The sequence below is a fragment of the Schistocerca serialis genome, chromosome 5 (genome assembly GCF_023864345.2).
Source record: "Schistocerca serialis cubense isolate TAMUIC-IGC-003099 chromosome 5, iqSchSeri2.2, whole genome shotgun sequence".
Lineage (NCBI taxonomy): Eukaryota > Metazoa > Arthropoda > Insecta > Orthoptera > Acrididae > Schistocerca > Schistocerca serialis.
The window spans coordinates 48,744,204-48,767,450 of record NC_064642.1 but is presented as its reverse complement, the minus strand read 5'-3'; the positions used below and the strand labels follow the sequence as shown (position 1 = coordinate 48,767,450).

The following is a 23,247-nucleotide window of genomic DNA, read 5'->3' as shown; positions in this document are numbered from 1 at the left end:
TTTCGCGGATGATGCTGTAGTATACAGAGAAGTTGCAGCATTAGAAAATTGTAGCGAAATGCAGGAAGATCTGCAGCGGATAGGCACTTGTTGCAGGGAGTGGCAACTGACCCTTAACATAGACAAATGTAATGTATTGCAAATACATAGAAAGAAGGATCCTTTATTGTATGATTATATGATAGCGGAACAAACACTGGTAGCAGTTACTTCTGTAAAATATCTGGGAGTATGCCTGCAGAACGATTTGAAGTGGAATGATCATATAAAATTAATTGTTGGTAAGGTGGGTGCCAGGTTGAGATTCATTGGGAGAGCCTTTAGAAAATGTAGTCCATCAACAAAGGAGGTGGCTTACAAAACACTCGTTCGACCTATACTTGAGTATTGCTCATCAGTGTGGGATCCATACCAGATCGGGTTGACGGAGGAGATAGAGAAGATCCAAAGAAGAGCGGCGCGTTTCATCACAGGGTTATTTGGTAACCGTGATAGCGTTACGGAGATGTTTAGCAAACTCAAGTGGCAGACTCTGCAAGAGAGGCGCTCTGCATCGCGGTGTAGCTTGCTCGCCAGGTTTCGAGAGGGTGCGTTTCTGGATGAGGTATCGAATATATTGCTTCCCCCTACTTATACCTCCCGAGGAGATCACGAATGTAAAATTAGAGAGATTCGAGTGCGTACGGAGGCTTTCAGACAGTTGTTCTTCCTGCGAACCATACGCGACTGGAACAGAAAAGGGAGGTAATGACCATGGCACATAAAGTGCCCTCCGCCACACACCGGTGGGTGGCTTGCGGAGTATAAATGTAGATGTAGATGTAGATGTAGAACTCTACCATCTGGTGAGCAAGATGTATGAGACAGGCAAAATTCCCTCAGACTTCAAGAAGAATATAATAATTCCAATTCCAAAGAAAACAGGTGTTCACAGATGTGAAAATTACTGAACTATCAGTTTAATGAGTCACAGCTGCAAAATACTAACGTGAATTCTTTACAGAAAAATGGAAAAACTGGTAGAAGCTGACCTCGGCAAAGATTAGTCTGGATTCCGTAGAAATGTTGAAACACGTGAGGCAATACTGACCGTACGACTTATCTTAGAAGAAAGATTAAGGAAAGGCATAACTATGTTTCTAGCATTTGTAGACTCAGAGAAAGCTTTTGACAATGTTGACTCGAATACTCTCTTTCGAATTCTGAAGGTGGTAGGGGTAAAATACAGGGAGCGAAAAGCTGTTTACAATCTGTACAGAAACCAGATGGCAGTTAAAAGAGTCGAGGGGCATGAAAGGGAAGCAGTGGTTGGGAAAGGAGTGAGACAGGGTTGTAGCCTATCCCAGATGTTATTCAATCTGTATATTGAGCAAGCAGTAAAGGAAACAAAAGAAAAGTTCAGTGTAGGTATTAAAATCCATGGAAAAGAAATAAAAACTTTGAGGTTCGCCGATGACATTGTAATTCTGTCAGAGACAGCAAAGGACTTGGAAGAGTAATTGAACGGAATGGACAGTGTCTTGAAAGGAGGGTATAAGATGAACATCAACAAAAGCAAAACAAGGATAATGGAATGTAGTCAAATTAAGTCGCGTGATGCTGAGGGAATTAGATTAGGAAGTGAGACACTTAAAGTAGTAAAGGAGTTTTGCTATTCTGGGAGCAAAATAACTGATGATGGTCGAAGTAGAGAGGATATAAAGTGTAGAATGGCAATGACAAGGAAAATGTTTCAGAAGAAGAGATATTTGTTAACATCGAGTATTGATTTAAGTGTCAGGAAGTCGTTTCTGAAAGTATTTGTATGGAGTGTAGCCATGTATGGAAGTGAAACATGGACGATAAATAGTTTAAACAAGAAGAGAATAGAAGCTTTCAAAATGTGGTGCTACAGAAGAATGCTGAAGATTAGATGGGTAGATCACATAAATAATGAGGAGGTACTGAATAAAATTGGGGAGAAGAAGAGTTTGTGGCACAACTTGACTAGAAGAAGGGATCGGTTGGTAAGATATGTTCTGAGCCATCAAGGAATCACCAGCTTAGTACTGGAGGGCAGCGTGGATTAAAAATCATAGAGGGAGACCAAGAGATGAATACACTATGACTAAGCAGATTCAGAAGGATGTAGGCTGCAGTAGGTACTGGGAGATGAAGAAGCTTGCACAGGATAGAGTAGCATGGAGAGCTGCATCAAACCAGTCTCAGGACTGAAGACCACAACAACACCAACAATTTTGAAAATAGATTTAAGTGTTAGGAAGTCTTTTCTGAAGGTATTTGTCTGGAGTGTAAGCATGTATGTAAGTGAAACATGAATTGCAAACAGTTTATACAAGAATAGAGTAGACGCTTTTGGAATGTAGTGCTACAGAAGACTGCTGAAGATTTGATGTGTAGATGCACTTCTAACGTAGGTGGGGGGATGGGGGGGGGGGGGGGGGGGAGGGGAGTTGGGAAGACAAGAATTTCGTGGCACAACCTGACTAAGTTAAGGAGATGTTTGATAGAAAGTATTCTGAGTCATCAAAGAATCATCATTTTAATACTGGTGGGAAGGGTGGGAGGGGAGGGGGTGTAAAAATCATAGAGGGAGACCAATTGATGAATACAGTAAGCAGATTCAGAGATGAAGAGTTTTCCACAGGATAGTGTAGCATGGAGAACTGCTTCAAACCAGTCTTCAGACTGAAAGACCACATCAACAACAAGGGGAACCATATTACGGAAATCTTCTGCTGATGTTATGGAAGGCTGTCAAAATGAAGCATCATAAGAAGCTGCCCAAAGGGGCGTATTTGCTTCATGACAGTTCCCAGCTCAAGCTGCACAGGACAGTCTCACAGACATTGCTTCTTTGGGCTATCAAATTTGTTCCCTCCCCTCCCTACATATTTTTCTGACATGGTGGCAGGTAGTGACTTTCTTCTTTTTTAGGATGCATGCTAGTCATTTACAGAATGGTGACTAGGTGATTTCTGAGGTGGAATGTTTCCTGAGCAGGAAAAATGCTGACTTCTGCAACTAAGGCCTCTGCCAGGCCATCCATCACTGGGAAAAATATGTCATATTGGAGGGCAAATACACAGAGAAGACTAACGCCATCACAAATTTTCATGATCACAGCTGGATTGTATTTGAGGGTGATAATTAAAGGTTTGTGACTACTCCTTATAGTTTTTCTTGGCAATCTCTAAGGCTTTTCTGTATCTTTCACACATCTTTAGTGGAGACTGTACTAAGTTATAGCAAAGAATGAATAACTAATATAATTAAATCATTCATTATAAGTCAAAAATGAGAAAAAAGTTAACAATATGGAAGATATAGGTTTCATATTTGGTTGAGGAAGATTAATTGCTAACATCATTTTTTCTTACTGTACATGAATAATATGCCAGAGGCTATGCATGAGGAGGTAATTAGGTTGGCAAATGAAAAATATCTAATGGTAAATAAAGGAAAGAAGGGTATAGTGACCAGGTTGGGAAAAGTGGACACTGCTTATCTGATGCCTTCAACATAGCTGCTTCCTACTGAGAAGTGGCCAAACTAGGTGTAATCCACACCATTAGTGTTGCCAGTGATGTTGAAAAAAGAAGCTTGCACCATTGTTTAGGTTTTTTGATTATTTGATCAAAAGTCACTCATATTACTTTAGTTGCTTTGCTTTTATATAGAGCAACAGGTTTTTGTGATCTCATGGTTCTTGCAATGCCTTTTGGCTTACAAATATAAGTCACTGTCAATTCCTTCTGCTGTCTGCGGTGACCGAGCAGTTCCAGGCACTTCAGTCCAGAACCACGTGACTGCTACGGTCGCAGGTTTGAATTCTGACTCGGGCATGGATGTGTGTGATGTCCTTAGGTTGGTTAGATTTAAGTAGTTCTAAGTTCTATGGGACTGATGACCTCAGATGTTAAGTCCCTTAGTACTCAGAGCCATTTGAACCATCATTTCCTTCTCTTGTATTGTTTTGCATGTGAACCACTGATACAGACGTGGCATCCAAATGGGAAAAATGGCCAAACTACACATCAGTAAAAGTGGCCAAGGTCTGTTTATCCCAATGAGAATTAGCTAATTCCATATTTTATGAGTAGTATAACAACTGAAACAAAACATTACAAATAATTTTATACACAAAACTAATATCTGTTATTCTGCTCTCCTGCATGGACTCGCAGGAGCTTCAAGATGTCAACAAGTACATCCAGAAAATAAAGCAACAAATATAGACCTCTGTTGTGATACAAAAAGCAATTGAAGCAGTGAGGAATGATAACATGCCTTTTCCAGCAGCAGGAAAACAATTTGATATTCCCAATAATATGCTAAAACGAAGGGTTCTAGGAAAAACAGAGATGCAGTTGGCAGTAAGAAGGCTATGGACAGCTGAAGGGCAGTGTTCAGTGAAGAACAGGAGCAAGAAGTCCTCAATTACGTTTTTGAAAGGGAAAAGCGATTTTATGAAATTACAGTGACTGACCTGAGGTGATTAGCATTCCAGTTGGCAGAGCATTAATAATACCACATTTTCAACATGCAAAGAATGGGTGGCATGCTTTAGAGAATGGCATCCTAATATTAGTCTTAGGAAGCCAGAATTTACGTCTATGGCTAGAGCACAAGCATTTAACAAGGTGGACATAGACAAGTTTTTTGATATCCTTAAGACATTGCAAAATAAACGATTTCATCCTGCTCATCATATTTGGAATGTAGATGAAACTGAATTCTCGGAGGCCATCAGAGTGGTGTCACCTAAATAAATGTATTTTTAAACTAAAGTAACACAAAAAATGGAAAATATCTGTAGATTTTAAATACATTAAAGCAAGTCAATAATTCTTAGAAAATGTTAAATATTAGTAATCTAATAAAAAATAAAACACAAATAGCCACAAAATAAAATGCAACACAAAAGTCAGACATGTTCACATTTTATCAACTAAATGTACTATTTGTGGATGTTGAATTGGAAAAACAAAGCAATGAATAGAACATACATACTACCTGACAACAGACACACACACACACACACACACACACACACACACACACATGCACACACACATACACAGACACATACACCCAAACTAAAAACTAGGACTAAAAGTGGGGTTAACATTGAAGCACAAACGTAGTTGTCAGTTTGAGCTTGTTTATGCATCAGCAGAAATTAAGAAAACAAATAATTTTTGAAAGAAAAAAAAAGTTTGATGAGAAAATGCAGAAAGCCAATAAGATCAAAGTTGTTCTATAGAAAAATATTTATTCATAGTAGTAACACATGTTTTTGAAATAAATATAGCTTTTGGAAAGTGCTTGCTTTTGGTATCTCATGGAATAGTAAAACTTATTTCTTCCTGGCTTCATTTTTCTTCATCAGTAAGTGTGTAGTTAGAGCTCCAAAGAGAGTTGACCAGTCTCTGGACGTTCTGAAGATTGATTTTGAAGCTCAACATAATGTACATCTTTATTATTCTTTTGCGTGTGTGGAAACTGTTTAGATAAAAAGAGTTGTGATTAAGAATTTAACAGTCAGTCCCAGAATACAGAATTGAGTGAAGAGGATACTAGGGAGAGGCAGAAGCCATGGGGTACATGAACTGAGGCCCTTCTATGGGTGCTCCTTGACATCTGTACAGCATTCAAATGTGACTTATATGCCTTCCTAACACAGGGAAGCCCTCATGCTTCTGGTGGAATGTGTTCTATCAACTCTTAACACTCAACTCGATGGAATCCCCCATGTTGGTGCAGCATGTGAAAAATAACATCTGTAATGCCTCCCCCATCTCCACGCTTGGCACCAAAGCCATTGATCCATAAGAAGCTCACAGACTGTACATATGTCATGCTCCGCGATGACTGGTCAGCCTTACAACAGTCCTGTACTAGACCATTCTGAGTGCTGAAACAGGGTAGCCGCTCCTTTGACATTGACATTAATGGCAATTCTCTGATGGTCTCCATCAACAGGCTGAAGCCTGCATGGATGCTCTCCACCTTGGATGACTCAGCTGCTCCTCAGGGTGGAAATGATTGTGATGATTCACCCCCACCAGGCTTGCAAATCCACAGAGGCAGCAACCATTACAGTTGACATCCATGATTTTTGACCAGACGAAGTTGTGGACAAACTGGCTAACAAGGAACTTGCTCGAAGGTAGTCATGTGGCTCTAGACTCCCTGTCTATGCCACTTGCTTCTTCTGCATCCTCTGTCTACTGCCAACTGTAGATTTTGCTCCTGTGACCTCCCAGCTTTCTCCCGCAGGTGAGCTCACTATCACCCTGCCATGTAACTCTATGCCCTCACACCACCCAAGTTAAGTCACCACTGCCATTTTTGCCAGCACCAAGTCTAACACCATTTGTAGCAGAAAATGAATTTCCTCTAGCCCCCAGTATTTCACCGGAGTGGTCATTCCATCAGCTTGCCCAATACCACCTGTACTCAATGTTGACGTGCCAGCCATCGACGAGTAGCAGCAGCATTCACTGCTTGATGATGTTGACTTCACAGCAAACCTTTTGCTGCACCACACTCTGGGAGGGGAAGGGGAGGGGCGAGCTCTTAGAGGACATCACAACAAATACAGCCACTGTCCAGTGTTCCTGCGTGGAAGTGTGGAATATCTGTTACTGGAACAGGCTTGTAGAGCATGTGACAAAGTGGATGCAGTGTATTGTGCCATTTTCTGATAAAAGCATTATACTTGTATATCAGGTTTAGTGTATTACTGGTACATTCCCTATTTTATGCAAGGGAAGCTATCTACACGGTAAACAGTCATATGGGATTTAATTACTTCAGCACAAATAATAACTGGCATATTGTGTTACATTTAGTTTTCCCTTTCAACAGGGGTTAATATTATCCGCATTTACCGCAAATTAACGCTATTTTCGCTTTTGTTAGAGAATAAACCCCATAAAATTTCAGGAAATTAGTAACTTTGATCTCAGAAATTCCTGTTGCCTGACGAGAAATCGCATTTTGTATATTACACCACTGGCCATTAAAATTGCTACACCAAGAAGAAATGCAGTTGATAAACGGGTATTCATTGGACAAATATATTATACTGGAACTGACATGTGATTACATTTTCACTCAATTTGGGTGCATAAATCCTGGGAAATCAGTACCAAGAACAACCACCTCTGGCCGTAATAACGGCCTTGATACGCCTAGGGATTGAGTCAATCAGAGCTTGAATGGCGTGTACAGGTACAGCTGCCCATGCACCTTCAACACAATACCACAGTTCATCAAGAGTAGTGACTGACGTATTGTGACGAGCCAGTTGTTCGGCCGCCATTGACCAGACGTTTTCAATTGGTGAGAGATCTGGAGAATGTGCTGGCCAGGGCAGCAATCGAACATTTTATGTATCCAGAGAGGCCCGTACAGGACCTGCAACATGCAGTCGTGCATTATCCTGATGAAATGTAGGGTTTCGCAGGGATCGAATGAAGGGTAGAGCCACGGTTCGTAACACATCTGAAATGTAACGTACACTGTTCAAAGCGCCGTCAATGCGAACAGGAGGTGACCGAGACGTGTAACCAATGGCACTCCATACCATCACACTGGGCTTATACGCCAGTATGGCGATGACGAATACACGCTTCCAATGTGCGTTCACCGCGATGTCGCCAAACACAGATGCGACAATCATGATGTTGTAAACAGAACCTAGATTCATCCCAAAAAATGACGTTTGCCATTTGTGCACCCAGGTTCGCCATTGAGTACACCATCGCAGGCGCTCCTGTCTGTGATGCAGCGTCAAGGGTAACCGCAGCCATGGTCTCCGAGCTGATAGTCCATGCTGCTGCAATCGTCGTCGAACTGTTTGTGCAGATGGTTGTTGTCTTGCAAACGTCCCCATCTGTTGACTCAGGGATCGAGACGTGGCTGCACGATCTGTTACAGCCATGCGGATAAGATGCCTGTCATCTCGACTGCTAGTGATACGAGGCCGTTGGGATCCAGCACGGCGTTCCGAATTACCCTCCTGAACTCACCGATTCCATATTCTGCTAACAGTCATTGGATCTCGACCAACGCGAGCAGCAATGTCGCGATACGATAAACAGCAATTGCGAAAGTCTACAATCCTTACGCGAGGCATCACAACAACGTTTCACCAGGCAACGCCGGTCAACTGCTGTTTGTGTATGAGAAATCGGTTGGAAACTTTCCTCATGTCAGCACGTAGTAGGTGTCGCCCCCGGCGCCAACCTTGTGTGAATGCTCTGAAAAGCTAATCATTTGCATATCACAGCATCTCCTTCCTGTCGGTTAAATTTCGCCTCTATAGCACGCCATCTTCGTGGTGTAGCAATTTTAATGGTCAGTAGTGCAATTGCCTCAGTGCTTAAAGTGAAGGACACAGTGTTCCCAGTTCCGTTAGAAATGCTTGTGTGAAATTCCAAACTGCAATGCTATCTCGAGGCGAGCTGTGACGCAACGATCCTTCAAGTTTCAACAACAGCCGTTCAGAAGGCCAGAGTCACTGCAGCAGGTGTCCTGGCCACAGATGTAGCAGTGCGGAGGCGGAGCAACCACGCAACAACAAGTTTAGTGTTTGTGGGCGAGAATTCGTCGAATTGAACCCGAATACCGAGAGGTGGTTTCCTGGTCACTCCTCCACGTCAGCGCCCCATCCTGCAAAGCGAAGATCGTGCGCAAATTTTAGGTCAGGAAACGAATCACAGTTCTGGGTAACCAGCCGTATTCGCCGGATTTGGCCCCAGCTAACTTTTACTTGTTCCTGAAATTGAAGCTGGCAGTAGGAGGACACCATTACGACACAATTGCGGTCATCCAAGCAAATTATACTGCAATACTAAATGCAGTTCAAAATACTAAATGCAGTTCCAAAAAAGAACTGCACTGACTTGTTTCGAAACGCTAAAATACAGTGATTCTGTGAACGTAATGTGGTGTCACCGCCAGACACCACACTTGCTAGGTGGTAGCCTTTAAATCGGCCGCGGTCCGTTTGTATACGTCGGACCCGCGTGTCGCCACTGTCAGTGATTGCAGACCGAGCGCCGCCACGCGGCAGGTCTAGAGAGACTTTCTAGCACTCGCCCCAGTTGTACAGCCGACTTTGCTAGCGATGGTTCACTGACAAATTGCGCCCTCATTTACCGAGACGATAGTTAGCATAGTCTTCAGCTACGTCATTTGCTACAACCTAGGAAGGCGCCATTATCATTTGCTATTTATCTTGTGATGCATGTACCGTCAGACCGATGTTCACCAATTATGGATTAAAGTTAAGTATTCCAACAGCTACGTACTTTATTTGCTAGACTCAAATCCTTTAACTGTTCCAGACCTCACGCCAGCCTGCGTGAGCTTAAACGCGTGCCTTTCGGCTTCACCTCCTAGTGGATTGGCTGTCTTGCCAAGTAACAACACGTAACCCCGAATTTTATTTTTCATAGCCGCAGCCCTAACAGAACTGGGACACACTGTACATTAATACTTTTAGCTAAAAATAAATTCGAGTTAGCAGGTCTATTAGAAAGTTATTTATTTTCTGTTCTGCAAACCATGGCACTTGCCGCAATGCAGCCCCGCTGTGACTGCCCTTCTTGCACAGGATGAGTTAGTTGAGCTGTAAATCGCCCTGACTGCTGTCAATCAGATGGGGGATGTTGCGAATGCGGGTGTTGACAGAGTTCTCGAGTTGTGTACCAGAGATACTGAAGGTACCTCAAGTGCTATACTCTCCTGTGGATCTTGCCTCCTCTACAAGAAGCAGGGGATCTATTACTGGCTGTCTACTTGACTATCAGTGAGTGGCATGCCAGTGGTAGGGTTAGACTACCTGTGTAGGGTTAACAAGGAACAGAGAGAACTCGGGATTTTATACTGATCCCCCAAATCAATAAGTCTGAACTGCTGTCTTTCGCTGAAACTGAAAGTCACCTAGTGAGACTGACTTTGCCTGTAGAAACCCGCAGTGCCAAAAAGACAAAGGTCTATTAATCATTGTCAGCTCAAGTATATGGCGAATAATGGTACCCCTTAGGGAAATGGCAGCAAGATATGGGAAGGTACTTCAGGTGTACTCAGCGATTGTGCCTGGGGGCCTCAGTCAACATCTTGAAGAAGCTATTCTGGCAGCCACTGAGGAAACAGAGTGCAAGCAGCTGCAGATTGTTGGGCGCAAAGTGCAACAAAAGATGCCTCTTGTCTGGGTTGTGAGGTCATACTTGGATCGTTCGAATAATTGAGAGAGAAAGTTGAGAAGATCATCCTTGCACAAGTTTCAAAGAAGCTCACAATTTGGAGCATTTTCCCCAGAACAGACCGTGGTCCCCTGGTTCTGAGTCGAGTGGGAGGACTGAACCAGAGACTTCGAATGCTCTGTGACAAGCTAGGCTGCGACTTCCCGGATTTGCGCTATAGGTTTGAGAACTGTCCCTCTAAACAGATCAAGCGTGCACTACATATCAAAGACTGCTACACAGGTAGCTGACTGAATGTGTGGCTGCACACAGGGAATTCTTAAATTAGGCGACTCTTCATTCAGTCCAGATAACGGCAGCTGTAGGAGATCCAGAGGTATAAGAATGGAATGCCCCCCCCCCCCCCCCAGGCGATAGTATTAGAATCCTAGTAGATAAGTTCCAAAGCATTTGCAACCAAGTGCCAGAGTATGAAGAGCTCTTGTAAAGCAGAGAAGCTTGTTAGCTAGGTACAGAAAGCTGGCTGAAACCTGAAATTGATGGCGGTGAGATTTTTGAGGAAAATTTAAGTGTATATTGAAAGGATAGGCTATTGGGAGATGGAGGCGGTATATTTGTCGCAGCAGACAAGAAACTCGTACCCTTCGGGATCGAAATTGAACCTGCATGAGAGATTATCTGGGCAAGACTCGGTATCAGGGGCGTAAAATTATAACTGGAGTCTTGTTGGTTGGTTGGTTGGTTGGTTTGTTGGGGGAAGGAGACCAGACAGCGAGGTCATCGGTCTCATCAGATTAGGGAAGGATGGGGAAGGAAGTCGGCCGTGCCCTTTGAAAGGAACCATCCCGGAATTTGCCTGGAACGAGTTAGGGAAATCACGGAAAACCTAAATCAGGATGGCCGAACGCGGGATTGAACCGTCGTCCTCCCGAATGCGAGTCCAGTGTCTAACCACTGCGCCACCTAGCTCGGTGGAGTCTTGTACCAACCACCAGATGCACCTCCTGATGTATGAGAAAACTTGAATTCGTTTGTACGAAAGTTCCGCAATCATACTGTAATCATTGATGGAGACATTAATCATCCAACAGTCAACTAGGATAATTACAATTTTGTTACTGTTAGGCGTGACAATACGTCCTGCAAAACATTACCGAATGCGTTTTCTGAAATCTACCTACAACGAACAGTTCGTAATCACAATCATGATGGAAATAAGCGCCCCAGTGCGCACGCACAGATGAATCATTAAGCCTCAACAGACGGCACAGGGATCCAGTCGTGCTCAACCGCACGCGCTCTGCCTGCACGTGACCCTAAGGCAGTAACGATTGGTGACACATATATATTTCAAGGGGACATTGGACGTAAACATGGGTAAATGTGACAGAGTGGCAGAAAGGGGAATCGGGTTTAACAGTGCCCATGGCTATACAGTGTGTAAAGTTGCCGGATTTGTTGGTGTTTCACAGCGGACAGTTCAACGTCTTCTACAAACAGTGGTGTAACATACGTCGTCATGACATCAGAACTGTTGTCGGAAAAAACATCCTGAATGAGATGGTCGCGTCAAACCCGACAGAAATTGCTGCAGACTGTGAATGAAGATTGATCCCAACCTGTTAGTGAGAGAACACAGCGACTGGAACTGCATGCAATGAACATGTGTAGTTGGTCACCTCGTAAGAGGACATTGCTCACACAGGCACATAAAGACGACCACAGGGAAGTTCATATCGAACTGGGAGAATATGTAACTGGTTTGCTCTCTGGGAACTACCTCGAACATTGAAGTTTTCGTGGCGTGATTGATGAATGGTGCACTTCAGGATGTTCTGCTGAGTTGTTTCCATTTTAGGCGCGCTCCGACGTCAACTTATTTCTTGTTCGACGGAAAATATTGTGAGCAAAACGATGGCTTGGCGATGCGTAGTCTTTTATCGTCTGACGTGGCGAACATATACATGGAATACTTTGAACTAAAGGCACTACTATCCGCCAAGTTAAAAGCAACGTGTTTCTAGTGATAAGTGGACGATACGCTTGCGGTCTGACCACATGGAGCGGAATAGCTTCAAGATTTCCTGGAACATTAAAAATTTATCCAGATCAATACAAACTTCAAGATGGAACTTGGAAAAGAGGACCCACTACCTTTCCTCGACGCGTTAGTTAAGAGAAGAACAAACGGATCTCTGGGTGGCAGTGCAGTTGAAAACTTAAGCGCACCGACCTCTACCTCCACGCCTCGAGCCGTTACCATCCAACACAAAGCAATTCGTTGCTAAACACCCTGGTCCATAGAGCTCGAACACTTTCAGACAAGGAGAAGCCTCGCCGAAGAATTAGAACACTTACGAATAGGGTTGCAAAGAAATGGGTACTCCTACCATCAAACTGAACGGACGATTCAGCCATTGGGACCGATGAAGAGAAGCCAAAAATCGCTTATCTACCTTATGCTGGTTCAATATCAGGACAGATCTGTAGACCCCTACATAAATATGGTATCCACTGTATTTCGCTCTCTTCAGCTAATATGAAAAGTATTATTTGTAATGTTAAACGATGAAAAGCTCGGGAAATGGGGTGTGTATCGCCTTCCTTGCAAGTGCGGCATGTTTTACGTGGGGCATACTATCGGAACAGTTGAGGAGAGATGCAAGGAATAACAGAGACACGCCCAAATAAACAACAAAGCAGATGAGCTGTCGCCGAGCACTGCCTCGAAAATAATCGTGAAATGAAAAACGATGATACCAGTACCGTGGTGCAAACGCCAAGTTTCAGCGCCAGCAAAATGAATGAATCTGTCGAAATAAAGATGCCAGAAAACCTTATAACAGGGACGAAGGTTTCAATTTAAATAATGCTTTACATGTGACACTCAATTTTTCACAGTCTCGCAGGCCAACTCATCCGGCAGAGCTGGAAACCACCGAGAAGTTTGCGTTTCGCGGAATATCATTGCGATCTGTGAAAAACAAAAGAGCATCAAAGAGAAATCGATAAGTAGCAGCAATAGTTGACGGTCTGGTAGGAGTCCAGGCAACGAGTACAGATAACAGCAAAACTCGCAGCAACTGGGTCGGTCATTAAAATACTGAGCAGAAAATGGAAACAACTTGGCAGAACATCCGGAAGCACAGCACTGCCTGGAACAGTTTGTCCGGAAGCCCACTCACGATGGAAATATAATGAATGCAACAGCAACAAAAAGATCTGGTCTCATTCAGGATGTTCACATAGAAACTAGTATCAGCTGTAGCAAAAATGATTACCAAAGTACAAAGAGCAATTAAAACAAGCAAAAGGATTTCTATTTTCAACAAACCAGATAAAGAGGCGGCAGCGTCATCTCAGTAACGAACTGGAAACGTTTCACTCTGGAGAAAAGCATGTAGAAGAACTGTTGCATAAATTTAGAAGAATTCTTGGCATATACCTAGAAAAATAGTTCATGATGGGAGGGACCCTTTATGTTATAGGCTACAGCCGCTGTAAAGGAACTTCTAAAGAAACGGAGACTACTGCATTATACTTGTAAAACAAAGCATAGGGCCAGAGACAGGAAGACGCTGAATGAAACACTTTTGGCTGTCATGAGGGCAATGCTTTAAGCCTCCAACGAGCACTGTAGCGGTATATTACGAAAAATCTTGCACAAATCCCAAAGAAATCATGGTCATATGTAATGGTTGTTAGTGGCCTCAGAGTTAGTGTCCAGATACTCATGGACGAGACAGGGACTGAACTTGAGGGTATTAAAGCAAAAGCAGAAAAGCTGTATTCAGGGCTATGGCCCCAATTTAACCCTCACACTGCTGCATAATCCATGGAGAAGAAATAAAAGCTTTGAGGTTCGCCGATGACATTGTAATTCTGTCAGAGACAGCAAAGGACTTGGAAGAGCAGTTGAATGGAATGGATAGTGTCTTGAAAGGAGGATATAAGATGAACATCAACAAAAGCAAAATGAGGATAATGGAATGTAGTCGAATTAAGTCGGGTGATGCTGAGGGAATTAGATTAGGAAATGAAACACTTAAAGTAGTAAAGGAGTTTTGCTATTTGGGGAGCAAAATAACTGATGATGGTCGAAGTAGAGAGGATATAAAATGTAGACTGGCAATGGCAAGGACAGCGTTTCTGAGGAAGAGAAATTTGTTAACATCGAGTACAGATTTAGGTGTCAGGAAGTCCTTTCTGAAAGTATTTGTATGGAGTGTAGCCATGTATGGAAGTGAAACATGGACGATAAATAGTTTGGACAAGAAGAGAATAGAAGCATTCGAAATGTGGTGCTACAGAAGAATGCTGAAGATTAGATGGGTAGATCACATAACTAATGAGGAAGTATTGAACAGGATTGGGGAGAAGAGAAGTTTGTGGCACAACGTGACCAGAAGACGGGATCGGTTGGTAGGACATGTTCTGAGGCATCAAGGGATCACCAATTTAGTATTGGAGGGCAGCGTGGAGGGTAAAAATCGTAGAGGGAGACCAAGAGATGAATACACTAAGCAGATTCAGAAGGATGTAGATTGCAGTAGGTACTGGGAGATGAAGAAGCTTGCACAGGATAGAGTAGCATGGAGAGCTGCATCAAACCAGTCTCAGGACTGAAGACCACAACAACAACAACAACTGCTGCAAGGACGAATGATATAGATATTAGTGTCACTGATGTCGACAAATAGCTGAAACCACTAATACTTAACAAAGCTCAAGGGCATTATGGATTCTCTGCCAGATTGTATAACGAATTTGCGGCTGAGTTGGTCCTCTCTTAACTGTAGATCACTTGAACAAAAACCGTGTTCTGGATTTAGAAGAGAGCACAGGTCGCACCAACTTATAAAAAGGGTGACAGAAGTGATCCGGGTAACTACCATTCAGAATCCTTGACCTCCATTTGTTTAAACACCTTAGAACATTTCCTGAGCTCAAACGCAATTAGTTATCTCGAACAGAGTGACCTCCTCCATTTCAACCAGTATGAATTCCGAAAACATCAATCATGTGAAACCCAACTCACACTTTTCTCACGTGACCTATCGAAAGCCTTGGATCAAGGCAGCCAGGCAGATGCAGTATTTCTTCAGTTCCGAAGAGCACTTGACTCGGTACCACATGCACACTGATTATCAATAGCACGACAATGTCTGATATCAATCGAAAATTGTGACTGACTTGAAATTGTTCTTTTGGTACGGAAGACGCTGTTTGTTATTTTGGATGGAGGCTTATCGACAGATGTTGAAGTGACTTCGCGAGTGCCACAGAGAAGTGTATTTTGACCCTTGCCGTTCACGTTGTATATGTAGGCAACATTTTTTGTTGTTGATGCAGTTATCTATAATGAGGTACTGTTTGAAAAAAAGTTGCACATTTACTCAGTTATATCTCGATAGGATTTTAAAGTGGTGCAAAGATTGATAACTTGCTTTAAATGTTCGAAACTGTAAAATTGTGCACTTCACAAAACGTAAAAAACGTAGTATCCTATGACTACTATATCAACGAATCATGATTGAAATTGATTAACTGGAGGTGTAATACCTCGGTGTGTCTTCCTAGGGATATGAAATCAAACGATCACATAGGCTCTGTTGTAGGTAAAGCAGATGTCTGACTTCCGCTTATTGGTAGAATAATGGAGAAATGCAATAACTCGTGCGACCTATTTCCATTGTTCAAGAGTGTAGGACTCGCACTAAATAGGACTAGCAGCGGATATTGTACGTATACAGAGAATGGCATCAAGAATGATCACAGGTTTGTCCGACCTGTGGGTGAGTGTCACAGAGATGTAGAATAAACTGAACTGGCAGACACTTGAAAACAGAGGCAAACTATGCCGAGAAAGGGTACTTAGAAGTTTCGAGAACCGTCTTTAAATGATGGCTCTACGAATATACTACAAACCCCTAAAGGTCCTTCCACATATTGCACCAATATGGATAGTGAGGACAAGTTTAGATTGATTACAACACGCACTGAGGCATTAAAACAGTCGTTCTCCCCACGTTCCAGAGGTGAATGGGACAGGAAAAAGCACTAATAACTGCTACAGTGGGAAGAGCCCTCTGTCATGCACTCCACAGCGGTTTGCAGAATATGGATTAAGATAGAAGGAAAGCCTATATACAGTTCAAGATAGTAAAGTTAACCGTGAATATTATCTATGGGACAAGTAACTAATTAACTAACAAGCGTTACAGAACTATACCCTCGAATGCAATGTTTCCTGGCTAACTAGTACAGGGCTATTACAAATGATTGAAGCGATTTCATAAATTCACTGTAGCTCCATTCATTGACATGGTCACGACACACTACAGATACGTAGAAAAACTCATAAAGTTTTGTTCGGCTGAAGCCGCACTTCAGGTTTCTGCCGCCAGAGCGCTCGAGAGCGCAGTGAGACAAAATGGCGACAGGAGCCGAGAAATCGTATGTCGTGCTTGAAATGCACTCACATCACTCAGTCATAACAGTGCAACGACACTTCAGAACGAAGTTCAACAAAGATCCACCAACTGCTAACTCCATTCGGCGATGGTATGCGCTGCTTAAAGCTTCTGGATGCCTCTGTAAGGGGAAATCAACGGGTTGGCCTGCAGTGAGCGAAGAAACGGTTGAACGCATGCGGGCAAGTTTCACCCGTAGCCCGCGGAAGTCAAGCAGGGAGCTAAACGTACCACAGCCGACGGTTTGGAAAATCTTACGGAAAAGGCTAAAGCAGAAGCCTTACCGTTTACAATTGCTACAAGCCCTGACACCCGATGACAAAGTCAAACGCTTTGAATTTTCGGCGCGGTTGCAACAGCTCATGGAAAAGGATGCGTTCAGTGCGAAACTTGTTTTCAGTGATGAAGCGACATTTTTTCTTAATGGTGAAGTGAACAGACACAATGTGCGAATCTGGGCGGTAGAAAATCCTCACGCATTCGTGCAGCAAATTCGCAATTCACCAAAAGCTAACGTGTTTCGTGCAATCTCACAGTTTAAAGTTTACGGCCCCTTTTTCTTCTGCGAAAAAAACTTTACATGACACGTGTATCTGGACATGCTGGAAAATTGGCTCATGCCACAACTGGAGACCGACAGCGCCGACTTCATCTTTCAACAGGATGGTGCTCCACCACACTTCCATCATGATGTTCGGCATTTCTTAAACAGGAGATTGGAAAACCGATTGATCGGTCGTGGTGGAGATCATGATCAGCAATTCATGTCATGGCCTCCACGCTCTCCCGACTTAACCCCATGCAATTTCTTTCTGTGGGGTTATGTGAAAGATTCAGTGTTTAAACCTCCTCTACCAAGAAACATGCCAGAACTGCGAGCTCGCATCAACGATGCTTTCGAACTCATTGATGGGGACATGCTGCGCCGAGTGTGGGAGGAACATGATTATCGGCTTGATGTCTGCCGAATCACTAAAGGGGCACATGTCGAACATTTGTGAATGCCTAAAAAACTTTCTGAGTTTTTGTATGTGTGTGCAAAGCATTGTGAAAATATCTCAAATAATGAAGTTATTGTAGAGCTGTGAAATCGCTTCAATCCTTTGTAATAACCCTGTATTTTGTGATAGTAGAGACAGTTTTCAGCATATTACTTTTTTTTAGACCTTTACGCAGGAAGAAGATGTAACTGACTTTAAATTCACAAATACGGCATGTCACCAGTGGAAAGCTGCTCTAAGTGAAACATTTTTCACAAAAATGAGTGACCTGGACCGCAGTGAGTTCATTTAATAGTCAGTCTTTTCGAAAGCAACGACTTGCTTGCTGACAAAACAAGCTAGCTGTTAAGCACTGACCAATGATCTACCTACAGTTTGTATTATCGATCTCCACTCGCTGATGAAACCAAGCGCATGTCTCAGGAACCTATTCCTATTACCGGTAACACAACACAGAACTGCGGGATTGCCTTTCTTCAGGCGTTGAGCACAGAAAAACTGAAATATGGAGCAGCTTACGTATGGCCTAAATTACTGTCAACGTCGCCATCGAAAATTAAAGTAATTGTCATAGCTGAAGGACGAGATATGAACGGTGTGGCGCCTAGTATACACTTGAGTACCAGTAGTTCCTGGCTGAAACCACCATTTTATTGATTATTATTTTCTTGAAGTACCAGTACCTTTAGAATGAAACCATCGATGCTGTTACAACACAGGCACACCAATGGTATACAGAGGTACTTCCACGAACCTTAGTGCGTCGTAGCAGTTACTTTTAGCGTTCAAAGCAATATTCGGGGTGGAAATGTGCAGCGTCACTGTAGCAGACAGCGAAATGCTGTTTTTGTTATAGTAGCCATACTGACGCGATCATTGACAGTGCAAATAAGAAAATCTAAGTTTCTGTAACGTAAATTTGAGTTTGTACTACTGTTTTTAAGAGTATTATCAAATTAAAACCACTGGGACTCTATGTAGGTGTGATACCAAATTTATTAAATTTTATGCCCATTTTTGTTTGTTATTTAGGACTAAAATTTGTTTTAGGTGTTGTGAGTTGATGGAAGTTATGATATTTGTGATTGTGTCTAGGAGGAATACGAATTTGCTTTCAAATATTTCACATTAAATGATGGATACTGATCACTGTGTGTCCTTATGGTTCCAAAGTGAAACTACTTCTATAAAAAATTTTCCTGCTTACTTTTCGAGAATTGTATCCGTTGCTTACTACGATTATAAAGGTTAATTTTGTTTAAAATTTTAAAATTACGTTACAAAGACCACCTCCATAAAACAACTGAGCGTTTACTTTTTTCCCAACTTCTTCTTGTATTTGTTCCCTACTATGATAATAAACGTTACTTTTGTGTAAAATTTTAAAATTATAGTTATTTTCATGTTGTTGGGACGCAAAAGGTTAAATGGAAATTTGTCACTTTTGGCATTTTCGTTATAAGTTACGTAATATTCTTTATCCAAAATTTGTCTGCTGTACTTTTACGCAGTTAAATTATTACACTTACAGTGAAGACACCGTTTATCTTTCTTGCGTTTGTCACGTGTAGCCAATTGGTTGGACGCATTGGAGCACGTAACGTAACTGTCTTTTGGAAGTTTTCTGACAAAGGCCTATACCGTTTCCTCCAGGCACCACAGGAATACTATAACACTTACGTAGCAGTCACCCAAGAAGAGCTTTTGTTTTGGACGTTGTACAGAACTTGAATGGAATACATTATGAGACGACACCAAAGCGAGGCTGCGCATCAGTTCATTCGGTACGCTACATTTGCATTCGGAAGAAATCAAGTTCATATCTCTGTTCGTTGTCCACATTGATATTTTCCGTGACTTTAATAAATCGCTTCAGCCAAATGTCGGAACAGTTTCTTTCCCCACTCTTCTGCAATCTGAATTTGTGTTCGGTCTCTATCACTTCATCTATTAGAGGCTTAAGTGTTATCTTCCTTTGTTTTTGAGAAGCGACATAAAAACACGAGACAGATTGCCACAACTTTCAAATTCGGGTCTACTGAAATTCTGCACAAGATGTTAATCGTTCCGGCATCCATTTTGGGGTTATTTTTTCCGTCAGCAGTGCTCGACTGTAGGTGACAAATTTTGAAACGTTTGTTCAGGATATCTGTGCTATCATGGCCTATGTCGCAAGGAACACTTTGAACTTTCTCACGTTATAGTCAAGCGTCTCTGACTGCATCCTTTGATAGACGCTGAAGGTCCGCAATTTCAGTTCCTTCGCTTATTTTCTTGTGGACTCCCATTTTTCGCAGTTGCAAGGATCCTGCGATTTAAGATATATTAATTGTTAATGTACTCTAAGTACAGTAACCGCGAATGGGTTTAATTGTTTATCTGATGTTCATTAGAGCAATGGTCTTTCAAATTCCCCGTCTTGAGGACTCCTGAACTCGATGCCTGCCTTTAAATCCGTTACCCATCTTCTAGATAGCTGATCTCGTTTCATTTTCCCCTCTACAATCCACATCATTTCCTTCTGTGGCTATATCTTCTCATTTGTTTACTCAATTTATCATTGACGGTAATCTAGTGAGGGGTCAAAAAAATTCCGTCTGAGGGTGATGATGCAGCGTGTATGCAACCCAGCGCAACTCCGATGCGGTTATACAAGCATTGACTTGCAGGCAAGGCATTAGTGTGGCCTTGGAACGGAAACTTTTTGATGTCCCCTTGTACAACATAAGAATCTGCTAGCATAAACGTCAAGGAGATTATTTTTCAATTCTAATGGTAATTATTGAAGATTAATGCGTAGTACCTCACCTACGGCCCTTCTAGACGAATGCAAAATAATTCAGAATTTGCTCACGTGTCGTTAAGTGGCGCCATGTAACAGACTTGTGAACTAACTGACTAAAAAAATTCTTAATTCTGGTCGACAACACACGAGTAAGCTTTTTTGTCAAAGACAAATTCCAGTTCCACAACCTTTTGATTGCCGGTCGCTTGAGACATCGTGGATTGTACACTTACGTCCTGTCGATCATCATGTGGAAGTAAAGAGTTATATGCTATTGGTATTATTGTTCTGCAATTACCTTGAAGCAGACGAAGAGAGAGAAGGGCAGCGTGAGGACGACGAGGACCCAGGAGATGGCGGTCAGGATGGTCCCACACAGCCCGGAGTCGTGTTCCGGTTCGTCAGCTGTAACAAACATAATCCAGGCAATGAAAACAGGGGACGCTCTTCTGCCATGGCAGAAAGCACTTATATGGTTCCACAAGGCTCACACTTTGGTCCGATACTGTTTTTCTTTTATGTAAACGACCTCTCATCTAATATACAATCACAATCAGTTCTTTTTGCACATGACACCAGTACTGTAATCAGTCCAAAAGTACATAAAGAAAATTACCCTTTGGAAAGCATTATTGAGTAGCTCCTGCACATTGTTTCACTACCAGTTGCAAAAAGACACAACATACTCAGTTTTGCACATCTGAAGTTACTACAACGTTTATAAATGAGCTGCTCTGGGGAACACAATGGTAAGCGCCATCGCCGTGTATTTTGCGGTAGATGGCTAATGACACCACCTCTGGGATGCACAATGCAGTAAACTTACTAGTAGCACAGTCTAACATAACAGTCGCGACACTCACTGCTGTAAAAGTTGTTGCCGTTTGACAGATGGAGCGACACTAGCGCTCCAAGCGGCAGGTAAGGTGAACGTCAGACGCGTCGTAAGCATTGTGTTTGTTTGCATTTGTTTCCTACGTAATATCCGATTTATTCGAGTTATTTTCTTGCCTCCAAGAGTTTGTGTGGTATCAGAAGGCATATACGTTTCTAAAAATGATTCTAAAATATGCGCAAGTATGGACAAAAACCATGAATAGAGTGGCAAGCTACAACACATTCGTGAAGAAACACTTGTTACATTGGACAGAATTGCAGCTTACCACGTTGATATCAAAAGAATATAAACACACAGATTCACATGTAAGAAGCACAGACACGTACCTCTACATGCAAAAGCGATCGACAGCTCGTTTATCGTTCTGTAGGCTTACTGTGTTTGTCATTGTCTCCTGTTGCCACAAGTACGACCTTCATCTAAGTGGGACAAGCAACTGCCAAATAGTGGGATACATATGCTGAAAACACTATAATGAGCTGATTACATTACATTTCACGAAAAACCAAATATTTGAATAATTTTCAAACAATCTGTCTGTAGGCACTTTCCTTGTCCCGTAATAGTTTCGCTTCTGGGCATTCTGACACTTCACACGCTTTTGTAAGACACGAACAGCTACACTTATTTAACCACTTCATCTTCAAAGCAGGTCTGTGTTGATGATTCACACGAATCTGGCACTGATACATGGAGAGTCGAACTGGCTGCTTCAGTGTCATAGGACTGTTTAACAGCTTTAGATTGACTGTCGAATCTTTGTGGCAGTTTCTTCTTCATCATCAGCTGAGGGGAATGTCAAACAGTGTGGGTACTGCATTCCAAACGATTTTGTTATTGTCTGCGTTCATGAACCGGTTTTGTTCGAAATGTAGCGAACAAAAGCTAATATAATGAAACAGGTAAACTGGGTCTTTCTTCATAAAGTGGTCTCGTCTGCTATTAACTAGCCATTTTCTGCTCCTAAAACGAAACATTCATCATTTATACACATATAGTTTGCAAGTGAATCCTGACGATACAGTTTAGTAACATGATGGTATATACCTCCCAGGATCCTTAGGAAACCTAAAAAAAGACAGCTGTGGTGTCTTCTTCCTGTTGTTGTTGCTACAATCGTTCCCGATGGTAAAAACCATCGTATAAATCAAAATAAACAATCACTATTCGCTTTCACGATCGCGCCGAACTCACAGCTCAACCTACCGGCCGCTTGGGGCGCTGCTGGCGCTGTAGCAACAAAATAAAGGCGAAGTGTCGCGACTGTTATGTTAGACTGTGCTAGTAGTTCCAAATTCACTCAACAGATGTCAGGGACGAGCTTAATGGTAAGCGCCACTGTCCGTCTGTTGCGGAAACATAATGGTAAGTGACAGAGAGAATGGCGGCAAGTAAAAACATCTCTCAGATTATGGCAACAGTGAACATGGCAGAAGACGAGGAATATACTTCCAATGATACTAATATCTTCGAGAGGGATCCAGAATACATTACTAACGATTCAGATGACTCAGAGGTATGTTATTTTGTAAATATACTGTCTTTAGTGCGTGTCACGAACGTAATGGTAAGTGCATGTACATACCATTATGTTCCTGAAGTACAATTGAAAATTACGTTGGCCGACAAGTACAAGATGTGTACAGTCCAGATCAGTGGTGCGAGATCATCAAGAAGTCGGCTTGTATATAATATGAAAAGAGAGGATTTATATCAAATATGACACTCTAAAGAACCGTTTGTCTTCAAAAAGAAGACATTTGATGATCGAGATGTAAATGGAAAATATGTAGGTGGAAGGTGACCTCCGAATATCCATCATCTTGATTCATCAGCGAGACATTTTGTCATGACATTTGGCATGAAATAA

At 42.3% G+C, this 23,247-nt stretch overlaps 1 protein-coding gene across 3 annotated transcripts in view; it reads right to left on the bottom strand.

Annotated features, from left to right (window-relative positions):
* LOC126481214 (band 7 protein AGAP004871) overlaps positions 1-23,247 on the bottom strand; it is a 552,309-nt gene that overhangs the window by 84,720 nt on the left and 444,342 nt on the right. For all 3 annotated transcript variants that reach the window (XM_050104815.1, XM_050104817.1, XM_050104818.1), the window contains one exon: positions 20,778-20,884. In XM_050104815.1, coding sequence (XP_049960772.1) covers positions 20,778-20,884 — 107 coding nt within the window. The remainder of the gene's footprint in view (positions 1-20,777; positions 20,885-23,247) is intronic.